Raw genomic sequence first — 13,461 nt, forward strand, 5'->3', positions numbered from 1 at the left:
CACTGTTGAATGTACTGGTGTTTAGGCTTTAGTTTATTAGGCAGATAAATTTTGGTCTGCTTCTTTGGATCCATTCGAAATCCACTAACTGGATTGGAACTATGCTTTGTGCTAAATAAATTCTTAAGGACTCCCAAAATTATGTTGGTCCAGGTTGCTATATTTCTGGGAGTTGGAAAACTCTGATTCCAAACCAATGGTGCACATGGGCTCCAGTACCCTGAGGGAATAAATGGCGTATGAATCAATCGTTGGTCACCGGCTACCATGGGACTGCGTTTCCTTACGATGCTCCACTGCCTTGTGGATCAGACCTTTAGGTCGAAGGCTCCGGGTGTGTCCTCCTAAGAAAACCACCTGCTTCAATTTGGGCACCTGGACAGTATCACAGCCCTCACACAAATCAAATGAGATTTGTGTGGTGCATACATATCGTTTGCCTCCTTGGTCAACTTAAATAAAAGTGAAAACGATAGCTAAACACGAAACAAAGCATATTTAGTTTCTATATACTAGAAACCTTACTACTAGGTCAACCCTAGTCATATATGATAAATCCAGTTTCAAATTCATTTATTTGAAAATTTAGGACCTGTCTATGAGAGTTACCATAAATTTCTACTTCTGAGACAAAATAATTTATTGTTTCTCCTACTTTGTTAATGTTGATCTTTAAATCTCCGTTTTGAATTTATTCAGTTTCCCTTTCCTGACCTAAACAGGCAACTATTACTGGAGTTAGTTTACTTTCATTTACACTAATTTTGAAGTATCTTTAAAGGTATACTGGAAAATAAATTGTTATGTTTTTTTGCAAATTCTGCCTTCCAATGAAGTTCAGTACGTTTATTTTAAACAGCCTCTTTCTGCGATCTTACTCCTGAAAGATTTACAGATAGGATTTCCGTTCAGATCTCTAGTTATCAGTTACTGATCAATATAGTGCATTCAGTATCTACCTTTATTTCTTAAATTCTCATCTTTAGTCAAATTTGTACACTGTTTAATTAACATGAAAACCATGATTCTTAGTATATTTGTTATAGGTGGCTAACTTCATAATTTACTTTGCATTCAGTGACGGACTCAATATATTTTTATTTTTAGGTGTACACAGTTTATTTCTATGGATGATGTATTCAATAGCGAAATATCTGATGTCCATTCAGAGTTAGAAGTTGGGTCACGAGACTGGGAACGTCGTTCTGAGGAAGTTTATAGTGCAGGCATACGAGAAGGATATTTTGCTAAAAGTGACGTTGTTTTACAAAAAGAATTTGATATTGGTGTTGATCAAGGATTTGCATCGACGTTTGAACTGGCAGTTTTAAAGGGGCGATTATCAGTAAGGTTATACTATTCAACAGGCGAAAAACATTTGAAAATTAAAAATCTCGTTAAGTCAATTGACGAAAAAGAAAAACAGCTTATATCACTGGGTTCTATAGAAAAAGATCTAACTTACCAACAGCTTGTACATGAGGCTGAAATTCTCTTAAAATCTTAAACAGTATACTTATGGGAAATTTTTGTACATAGATTTCGTATTCTTCATATTACATCTTCTTGTTTATTCTTTACAATATTTGTTGATCCTTGGTTCCAATGTTTGAGGGGTTAGTATTCTTGAACAAGTCAATTGAGCACCCACTATTGTGCAGTTTGTTCTCACCAATTTACATACATAATCATAGAAACAACGATCTTCACAACCCCATACTGATAAAACAAGAATTTAATTATTATTTATTTAAACACATAAATATTGGTAGAAGGAAGCACCAGATATATATGCGCCACACAAATCTCATTTGATTTGTACGAGGGCTGTGATACTGTCCATGTGTCCAAACTGAAGCAGGTGGTTTTCTTAGGACACACCCGGAGCCTTCGACCTAAAGGTCTGATCCACAAGGCAGTGGAGCATCGTGAGAAGATTCAGTCTCATGGTAGCCGGTGAACAACGATTGATTCATACGCCATTTATTCCCTCAGGGTACTGGAGCCCATGTGCACCATTGGTTTGGAATCAGGGTTTTCCAACTCCCTTAGGTGGACTTTCCGTGTCCACCAACTCGGTTAAAGCGCTGTACATTCGCTTTTCGTCCTCTCAATTTCGTAAACAACATCCGTGGTGCGAGAAGGCGCTGAGTAGGACTTTCCTGGCAGAGGCTATATACGCGTTGCCATGTGAGAGCATTTGGCGAGGGAGAGCGGACTCTCGGCCGTACCAGGGCATTTGGGGGCAAAAGATGTGAATAACCATTGTAATACCAATGTAAATCTTGAGAAGATTCTTGAAAGTTTTAGAAGAAACTAATTAAAAATAAGTAAATATTTTATATTGAATGTTTAAATAACAAAGAAGTAGTGAATTGATTACAACACTTGACATTCATTCTGTTACCGTGTCTCATGTTTGAATTGTGCTCTTAAATAATCCAGTTTTTGTTGGCATTGCTGCCCCTTACAAATGGGTTGTCGGAGAACGGCGTACACAAACGGTAATTGGTTTTTCAATTATATTAAAAAATTACTAATATTCAAATGTTGAACCAAGAATAAGAAAATGAAGGCATCTTAGTGGTTTAGATGTTTAAGTTATAAACACTAATTTTCAGGTTCGAACACCGCTCTGCCTACTTTGGTTTGGGTAACCGTGTAGTATCATTATCCCCCACCTAGACTGGCTCATACCAAGTTACCTGGTAAGAGGATTAATTAATTTCCTTAAGTTACGTACTTCAATTCTTCAATCATAGTTAGTGGTGTTTATGTGGTCAATCTTCAACTAGTGAAGTAAGGATTTAAACCGTCTAGCACGTAATTCGATCTTAGCACCTAGATTTCATCTTCGAGATCTTAGGTATAGGTCCTAACCTAATTCATGGGCATGGATGATTACTGAATTGTTCCCAATTTCAAGATTTTAACATATCTGGGGGAACGACAGGCTGATGCAACGAAGCACTCCTTACATAAATATAACTATTATTATTACTCCTCTCAACAGTGAGTGAAGAAAAAATAAAGTTGGGGCTTTATGTAATAATATAAATAATGAGCTATTATGGAATAATGATGAAGTACACGTACATGTGATAGGTTTTAAGCTACATCAATCCTTGCCTCAAAAAATTAACCCACTGTTACCAGGTATGATAATCCACAGCCTCTAACCAGTCACTTCATTTTGCTCACGATTATATGAGTTAGAGATCATACTGAAGTCAACTATGACGAACGTCTTCGTGGTTCATGTGACCCTAGTGTTCGTAACAGTAGCACGACATAAAGGAAGAGGGTTCCAGTTTAGTGGTTTCAATGTCTGTCATAACCAAAGGATATCTTACTTATCGCAAAAATGTTTTTAGTTTACTAGAAGTTCCTATCGTCCAGATAGATTACAACTATAGTAAGCTTGCTACGTTAAAGCTTCATAAATATCTATCATCTAATAGTAGTGAAATTAGTAAATCATTTAATAGACAGTTACAAGTTTTGGTGATTGAAATTGTATTAACGTCACCTTTGTGCTTACTAATAAATGATTTCATAAGTAGGGGGACTTTTTTTATTCCTTGCTCAATTTCTATAATATAGGATTATCTCATCTACAACCATCGATTTAAATTTTCTTTGTAAATATCTAGGCAATTAGCTGATGCGTTATCTTAGTAGTGTGACCCTTCATGAGGTTCTTCACTATCATTCGTTTCTGAACGTAGTTCGTACAATTCTCGTTTCACAAAACATGTCTTTTTAATATGAGGTTGATAATCAGATGAACTGCATGGTCTATTATATCGAATGTTAACGCACCAGACAGTGATACTTAAGGTCGTTCGTTAAATTTTTATTAGTCTTTATATAACCTCCCATCCTTTGTCTATCATCTTGTTGCTTTCCTCCCTTTGTGTTGGCATGAGGTATGGAAACTTCAACCGACGCACATTCGGCATGGGTCCTATGTTGATGAAGACTGACTCTAATTCCCTATCAGCCACAGTTAGGTAGTTATGATCAACGAACAGCATAGAATAATTGTGCGTTAGTTCAAGCTGCCATACCATATCAGTACGGAAAAACAAAGTTAACAACGATAATTATATAGGCTAAAAATTGGGAATATGGTTCGAGAAGAAAGAATGATAAGGTATGCATAAAAGAATCCTAGGATTCATGACTCAAAAGAAAATAAAGAGTGAAGGCATCTGCACCACCAATTCTGAGTCACATTATCCAGTACCACCCATTAATTGTAAAAACCACTCTGACACCAACCAGGTGTAATAAGAAAGTATACATGATATTTATTAGCTATTCAGAAGTATAATGAAGACTGGATTGTTGAGTGGGTGGAAATACTTACCACCTAGTATTTCAATAACTTAAATGTACAAAAATCAAACTGATCTAAATAAAAGCTATAAGATAAGATGTTGTAGTATTTTATAAATATAATTGTACGATTGAACATAGAATCTTCAGTAAACTGTTGTTGAAAGGTCTAGTCGTATAATAGTTTTCGAAAGTCATACAGTGTGTATATTCATTCAAAAAGGATAACGAGGTCACATTTACGTAATTGTGTAATCTAATATTTCGCCCATTTTCTCTGGCATACATTTAGTTAGCAACTTAAGTGATAGGATTCATGAAGTCATGAGAAAACCACCAGGTAGGACGCTGTACATAAGTAAACCGAGTCAGACAGTCATGTTTCGTATTTGTAGGAATATACCGTTAACATAAATGACCTACTTACTCCTGTTGCCCTTCGTGGAGGTGCATAGACAGCCCATCAGCATTCTCTATCGATAACACAAATGAAATGACATCAAAATATAAGTCTAGACATTCGGAACAGTTAAAGTAGTAAAATGTTCAAGATTTGCACGAAAATATAGGTTGAATATATCTGTTCCAGTGTGATTGATTTCGAGTAGCGTTAATTTGGTTCAACATCCTACTGTAATTTAGACGGTCTCAGTCGACTAGTTTATATTTCCCTAAATAGCTTAAGCTGACAGCAAATTACCTTGCAGACCGATGTCATCGGTCTCGTCACTTTTAGCTATTATGTGACGTCTAGTCCGGTTAGGATCACATTATAGCAGTAAACGGCTAGATATGCGTACCTCATGATGTATAAACACTCTCTTCATACATATTCTGCTGTCAGGATATTACAGACCATAAGAAAAATTGGACATATACGACCTCAATTCAAATTACTTTTGTCATTTTTGAGGCGGTGGCCTAGTGGTTAAACCTTTGGAAGTTTAGTCACGAGTTTATAGGTTTGAACCCTGTCCTACCTGCCTTCGTCTGGGTAACCATGTAGTATCATTAACCCTTAAACCTAGGATGTCGCTCGTACCGAGACACCTGGTGAATTGGTGGACTTTTTTAATAAATTTTGTCATTTCACAACTTAATTACTAATATATTTAAATCAGACAAGAAAGAATATTTTTATTAGCTTATTTTTTGACAGAGTATTTCCAATAGGAAATTTATCACTTATAAAGCAGACGTAATATTAATTCTGGTCAGTTCCAAGTAAATTGCATGTATCTTAGGTTGCTATTATGGTTATGTTATGAATTTTCTATGTCCACTGACTTAGTTTGATGACACTGTTTATGGTGCGTCCGAGAGCGGAAGACAGCCCATGTGTTATTCTAATCCGCTTCCCCAGACTGTCAATCAGAACTCCACCAACACCATTCAAGCGCCTCACAATATTCTTTACCACTAAAAATCATTTAAGTCTGTGCATAAAATCCAAGATTATGGAGGACTGCAAATAATAAATCTCAATATAAACAAAACGAAGACATGGATAATAAAATACTGTAACAGAAGTATGATTAATTTGCTACAATTTATGAAAACTGAAAGGTGCCGTTAACCGTACAAAACCTTATTCAATGAGTGATCGTACCAAGTCCTTTGTATATATAAAACTTTAAGCTTTCGTTTTATTGACTCCTTGTGTTCACTCTTTGGAATATATTTTCTCTTGCTTCAAACTCTTGTTTTGATTTCAAAACAGTCGAACAAAGTAGTGTATGGAAGGAATACTAGACAACAGAAAAATATAAGGATCAAATAAAAATTGACAACGGGGACATCATGAATACACTATTGTAATGATCAGAACACTGGTTGGGACAATCGAATGCATGTAGGCACAAATTACAGACTATCTCAGTAAATTCTGATAACCATACAATGAACAGTTTATTTGCAAATTAACAACCAACTGTCTCAATCTTCACTGTTTTTTTCATTGTTCATGTATTTTCCTACCGATTGCGCTTCATTTCAGTTCTTTCCTCATCAGTCTTCTACCAAAATACATTCTACGTCTGACCAACACCATATACTACTTATATGGATATAAGTAGACCACACCATGAGTTAGGTATTTAATAAATACACGGTCAAAATATATGTACCAGATTTTCAGTGAATTATTTCTGAAGTTGCATTTATTTGGTCCTTTCTAACAATTTAACTCATGAATAATGTATATTTAAGGGTGATTTTCGATAAACCATATATTTTAACGATTACTGTATCAAGCGACCGAATCCCCAATTATTCTTCTCTCTATTCGCAAAGGATTGAAATCTCGTTTTCTAGTTGTTAGGAAATATTATTGTTATTGACAAGTAAGGAGTAATGTGATACTTGATTTTCGTTCTACATAATTATTGTATCAGAAGAGGGTTTTGGTGGAGATTTTAGTAATTTAATCGTTGAATTCATGAGTCAATTGAAGTTAGACCACCATTATTGTAGTTTGAATATTCACCGTGGGAGCGAACTAAACAGATCTATCATCTTTTTTTGAGAAAAGTTTTGTTCTTGAACAGGGACAGTTTTTTTCTTATTAACAGGTGATTTATTGTATGATTCTTAGCTCTCAATATAATTAATTTCTTAGTTTGGTCGTATCCAGTTTTCTGGGTACCGATTGGATACATCGACCTGGTTAACAACTATTCAGTTATTGTATACTTGAACATTTTATACATATCTTCTTAATTTTTTTTATTAGTACGACTTAATTGCTGAGCTACTATGTTCCTGATCATTCGACTCGGTGGGTGGGTAACTGTCATATCAATCGTCCATACAGAAGTTTAATCGAGAGTTCCAGGAGTTCTGGTCGTTAACAATGACAATGAATTACTTCATTACACTTAATCCATCCAATAAAATGGTTTATTGCTCAATAATTATTCTACATATATTTTTTCTAGAGATTTAGCTTTATTTTTATGCGTAACCGTAAAGTAATAAAACGAAACGATCTTTTTATGAAAACCTTCATTTAAATTCATGAATATACTATTCGCTGCCAAGTTGCTGTTATTTTTTTCAATCAAAAGGATTATTTTTTATTATTGAGATCATGAATCGATCGGTGTTAGACCACCATTGAAAACCTGGAAGCACTGGACGGCTGTTTCGTTTTATTACGGGGCTCCTCAGCAGTACTTCCAGGTTTTCGATAGTGGTCTAACATCGATCGATTCATGATCTCAATCAAAAACGCAACAATCTCCACAACCTCATACTGATAAAATGATTATATATTTTGAAAACTTTGTTCAGATATATAAAAGTGACGACTACATAAAGTACAAATATCAACTATTTAATCAATTTTGATGTGTCATGAATTAGATCAGTGAAACACTTAAGTACAAGATTGCTATTTGAAAAGTTCATCTAATAAACTTTTAATTATTCGAGATTCATTTGTGTTAATAACAACAATGAAGTGCTATATAATAGAAATAAATTAAAATTAACTTTCATACTAACAATAATAAAAGCTAGAGAATAATGGAGAATCTATTCTAAGTAGAGTTAGCAAATGTAAATTAATGATGTACAAGATCAGAAGGGTTTTTTTGTGGAGATTTAGTATTTTCATAGTTGAAAGCGTGAGTCAATTGAAGCTAGACCACCAGGGAAAACCTGGAAGCACTGGACGGCCGTTTCGTCCTATTGTGGGACTCCTCAGCAGTACGCATCCACGATCTCACCTCGTGAGATTCGAACGCAGGACCTACCAGTCTCGCGTCGGAGCACTTAACCGATAAACCACTAAGCCAGCATCCGATGGTGTTTATGTCTAACTCCAACCAATACAAGATCGCTGATAATAACAGGGAATATGAACATAACTAAGACGAAATTTTTAAACAAAGTAATTCAGCTTATGTTCTTCTTAGTATAAGTGGATTATCAAGTTTGGTTTTTTCCCTGTTGGATTTAACTGGAATGATTTGAGTTTGAAAAAGACATGAAAATTTTGAAAGTATTATAATTGTTTCAACCTAGATATGGAAATCAAAGGTTTAATAGTTAGGATTACAACAACATATTCAATGAATGTGTTGATGGAGTATGCGATTAACTTGAAGAAGTATTTGAAGTTTTTCAGTAACAACTCTAACGGTTGCGAATATAGGAACATTGACATCTAATTACAATGCACATATCTTATAAAATAATGACAATCATAATTAGAACTTAGCTCAATTACTACTCCATATCTAATGTATCATAACGGTATACAACATGTAAGAATATTTGAGAGCTTTTATTCTCCCTGTTGCTTTAATCATCATAGTTCCCAGTGTAACATAGCATTTCTATTGCTATCAATAACCCTGCTATTTATATTACTTACCAAATAATTTGAGTTAAAATAGAAAAAGATTTTTGTAAATGATGATAGTACTTGTCAGACATATTCAGTGTTGCAAAAACGTATCTCATATCTCTTTATGCAATTTCAGAATGCCATATACAGTAGTTTTGAAAACTAGATAGTGTTACTTTGAATATATTACTGGCTAGACATATTTCCACCACCCACAACTATCTCTTTTGTTTATTTACAGTAATTGATAGGAATACATGATAGTTGTACAATATCGTAAATAAATAAACTTAGAAACGTAAACCTTCGAAATTCAACTCAGTAGAGTGAAATTAAATACCTAACACAAGACGTAAACTTCCTGAGTATGATTCCTGTTGGGCTCGTGGGTACTCATCGGTGCTAAGTCCTATAATGGAACAAAAATCATTAAAGATCGAAAAGCACTGGATACTTGTTCCATCCTAGTATAATAGCTTCCTGATAATATAAAAAGACATGCGATAGGAACTTTCGCTTTCAGTATCATTAGATTTCAACTTATTAAGGGCACTAATAGTAATGGTGGCAGAGACAGATGAATGACCTGATGTGCACTACTCATAGTACTTATTGTTGAAGAATTTCAAGCAAGGATTCACATTTGTCAAAACACTCAATCGATTACATTTAAATGTCAGTTGAATACTTAACTCAATTAAGAATCCGTACATTTTATTACTATTCGATCGTTTATTTGTCAAGGAATTAATCCGTGAACAGTATACTTTCAATATGAGTAAATTCGAATAACTTTCATTCTAATGAATAGTACTATTTAGCAACAAATCAACTAGAAATTATGCATTAAGATAGATTGTTAAATATTATATGGACTTATTTACCTTATAAAATGCTAAATGACAAAAAGTGCATTAAAAGTATAAATTTTCTTCAAATAAACCATTTATTCAAGTGACAAGTTGATTTCAATGAAGAAAAACAACAATGTTGAATTATTACTATGATCATAAGATGTTAAAGAAGATTTATAGTTCAGGTGGATAATGAGTTTGTACACAAACTCCAAATAGAAATTTGTGATGATGATGTCGTTCAGAACAATGATGAAAGATCCACGACTAAACCATCCAGTTAAGAGAAGAAAACTCTACCAAAATACATATGAGAATACTTTAACAAATATTAACTACAAGTAGTTCAGTTATATAATATACCCTTATGGGTCAGGGTAATTTTGCACTAGTTTTCAGGAGAACCAGACACCATCCAGACTTTCACGCAGCAACCCAAACGGTACAGCTCGATCCCGTTTAACAGGAGAGCCAAACACTGCTCAGACTTAACCCGAGCACTACACCTCAATCCCATAGGAGAACTAGACACTATATAGACTTCAACGCTACAATCCGAACAGTACAGCTCAATCCTGTGGCGCAACCACATAGATACCAAGCACTCTGATGGACCAAACTACAAGTAGATAATTAACAGTTAATTCAAATTTTTATTCGTTTTAAATATTCCTTGTTCATTAAAAAAATGTAACAATTTAATGAAGAAACTAAACAGAACGATATTAGCTAATCAACAAACATAAAGTACTAATTCTAATATGTTACAATTCAAAATAAAATCTAAGTCGTCGTTACCAATCTTCATGGTTCAAATCTCGCGAGGCGGGATCTTGGATGCGCACTGCTGAGGAGTCACATAATAGGATGAAACGGCCGTCCAGTGCTTCCAGGTTTTCCCTGGTGGTCTAGCTTCAATCGACTCGTGATTTCAACTAGGAAAAATTTTGTATTATCTTTTATAGTAGGTGAAATTCAAAACATTGTCTTTTGTGTATAAGAACTTTCGTCTAAATTAGAGCGAATAGTTTCATTGATACTAAAACAATCTAACATATAATTATTATTTAACAGATCCATTTATGTGATAAATGCGTAATGTATAACATGAAAATACCAATGTTAAAACATTAAATTGAAACCGATAGTTAGTATTCTACCAGATAGGATACTACAGCTTTTAACTATATTCAAGTTTCAATGTATTCAACTACCAATCATATGTACTTTGATAGACAATATACTGTTTTAAAAAATTCATTATAATATCAGAAGGGGTTTTGTGGATATTATAGTAATTTTAATAGTTGAAATCATGAATCAATTGAAGCTAGACCATCATGGAAAACCTGGAAGCACTGGACAGCCATTTCGTCTTATTGTGGGACTCCTCAGCAGTATGTATCCACGATCCTGCCTCGCGAGATTCGAACCCAGTCTCGCGCGCGAGTGCTTAACCCCCAGACCACTGAGCCGGCATCCGACGGCCGTCCAGTGCTTCCAGGTTTTCCATGATGGTTTAGCTTCAACTGATTCATAATCTCAACTATTACAACTCATTATAATTTATTTGTGTTCAAATTTTTGAATGTGTTTCCACATACCTAAGGCCCAGGACATAGTGGGTTGGAGAATGGTGGTCGGCCGCCTATGCTCCATTGGGAGTAACAGGCGTAATTAAGTAAATAAGTTCCACATACCTATCATTAATAATGTATATTTGTCATAGTTTGACAGAAGGCAAATTTATTAGTAACATACATTTAACATTCAGAAATCACAATTTCGTTTTTCTTGAAAAACATATTTCATGAATAAATTACAGATTTAACAGTGTCGAAATTCGATGAATTTATAGTTTTATTTACATTTCTTGTTAATATTGAATCAAATCGAGCAGATTTAGGTCCAGATGATGGAATAAACACTTTAGCATCTCGATGAGAATGTATTCGTTTATAAGGATCAATATATGGTTCAGATATGTAATTAGGAAATGGATTAAATGTACCAGCTTTGTAACCACCTGGTTCTTTACCTGGATTAGATGGTCTAAATGGAATTGTGATTCTTTTCGTTTGTATTGTTGCGGGTTTAAGAGGTCTTTTGATAATACCTTGTTGTTGTTTATATGGATCTGGACCAAAGTAGTCAATATTTCCACATTGAATGAAGCTTTTACGACCTAGTATTGAATTTTTATGATCTTTAATATTGTTAGTTTTGTCTATATTATCTAAATATGGTTCTGAAACATAAGCAGGTAATTTTCCAATTGTTACATTAGGATAACTAGATCCAGCACCTTTTTTAGATGGTGAGGTATAAAAATTTTTTTCATCAGATGATTTAATTGATTTAATAAATTCATTACGAAAATATGAAATCGGTTGTGAAAATGTACCCCAATAACTTCCAGATCCAATAAGTTGTTTAGAACCAGAAGGTGGAAGAAATGCTTTAACACCTTCTTTAATTTTTTCTTTCAAACGTTCTTCATGTTTAATTTTTGTCATATCTGTATAGGATTCACCAATAAATAACCGATTGTATGGAGTAAAATATCCATCATTTAAACCACATTTTGATTTTGTACTAATCCCATATAATTGTTTACCTTTACAAGAATCTTCATTGAAAACAAATTTTCCTAGATCAATATATGGATCACCAATTGTAATATAAGACATTTCTCTAAAATAGCCTAAACGATCAAGATCCGGTTTTGTAGATCCAGTCATATTGTTTCTTCTTTTCACTGACTACAATAATGATTCTTTAATTTATTAATATAGAATAAATAATAAATGTGTACTAGTAATTATATGCATTTGTTTATAGAAAGGCCATAAACTGAGTGAGTAAAATTAACCAGTTGAAATCAACCAATTGATTCATATCTTATTGGTTAGTTTCACTAAATAAGAAAAAGTCATATATATATAAAGAGGATCTTGATAATCTACCATCTTTTTGATCTCAGTAAAAACAAACATGTTCCATAAAATACTAACGAACAACCAATGGACCATAATGATACAATGTATTGTGGAATGATGTTTAAAGGAAACAATTTAACAAGTAAACTAATGAAACCATTTTAGAAAGTTATTTGTTGAAATTAAATTTTTATCATCAATGATCAGTTGCTATAGAAACCGTTAAATTAAAATAAATTTCATTAATATGGCCTGTTTTCTCTTTTTTTTCCGACCGCTGCTGCTACCTTGATGTGGTGGTCGGGCTTGCCTATCGTGATGAACCAATCGAGCTATAGTGGCTGAAACAATCGTTCCTCAAGGTCCTACCATGCCAGACAGGTCGGTTGAAGAGCGGTAATACTAAAAGCAGCAAACCCAAGGTCCGAAGGCGAAGTCGTACTGCCGACTGTACAGAGGTGTGACGGCAGTATAGTGCTTCCTTCAGACAACCAGCATAACAGCGATGCTGCTTTCCCACAAGGAGGGTGGGGTTAGAAAATGTTGACCCTAAAAATATCACGCATCACCTTACCTCACGGGTTTCCATCTCCTGCGGTAAGGTCCTTTGAAGAACTGAGCTAACAAGTCAAAAATCCCCCACAAAAAGACCGTGTGTGACCGGTCTCAAGCAGTTGTCCCTTCGACTCTGCGGTCACGCTCCCAGGTCGTTAAGACCAGCACTAATCCAACTTCTTTTTCAGGTCCCTCAAGAAACACCATTCCACGGTGTGGGCAGCTGGGATGTGATATTAGCCCTCATACCCGTAACAGCACACGAGACCAAGTTGATCACATTCAAATCCTTCCTATACCTCCTAATAACTCTCTTATCTCCACGACTTTCTCTTTTTTTTATAAAGTAGATTATTTCGTAAGTAAACGTAGTATTCAGTCAATTTTAAGTGTGTTTCTTTAATGAAAGAAATAAAATGTT

The 13,461-nt window shown here is 34.4% G+C and overlaps 2 protein-coding genes across 2 annotated transcripts; one reads left to right on the forward strand and one right to left on the reverse strand.

The window, feature by feature from the left end:
- Positions 1-1,126: 1,126 nt before the first annotated feature.
- Smp_179080 (hypothetical protein) lies at positions 1,127-1,507 on the forward strand (the record flags this gene model as incomplete). The annotated part of the gene is made up of 1 exon (XM_018795555.1): positions 1,127-1,507. The coding sequence occupies one exon, from the start codon at positions 1,127-1,129 to the stop codon at positions 1,505-1,507; it is 381 nt and encodes a 126-aa protein (XP_018649856.1).
- A 9,847-nt stretch (positions 1,508-11,354) lies between these two features.
- Positions 11,355-12,287, reverse strand: Smp_102390 (hypothetical protein; the record flags this gene model as incomplete). Its single annotated transcript, XM_018795556.1, has 1 exon — positions 11,355-12,287. The coding sequence occupies one exon, from the start codon at positions 12,285-12,287 to the stop codon at positions 11,355-11,357; it is 933 nt and encodes a 310-aa protein (XP_018649857.1).
- Between the last annotated feature and the right edge of the window lie 1,174 nt (positions 12,288-13,461).

The sequence above is a fragment of the Schistosoma mansoni genome, chromosome 2 (genome assembly GCF_000237925.1).
Source record: "Schistosoma mansoni strain Puerto Rico chromosome 2, complete genome".
Taxonomy (NCBI): domain Eukaryota; kingdom Metazoa; phylum Platyhelminthes; class Trematoda; order Strigeidida; family Schistosomatidae; genus Schistosoma; species Schistosoma mansoni.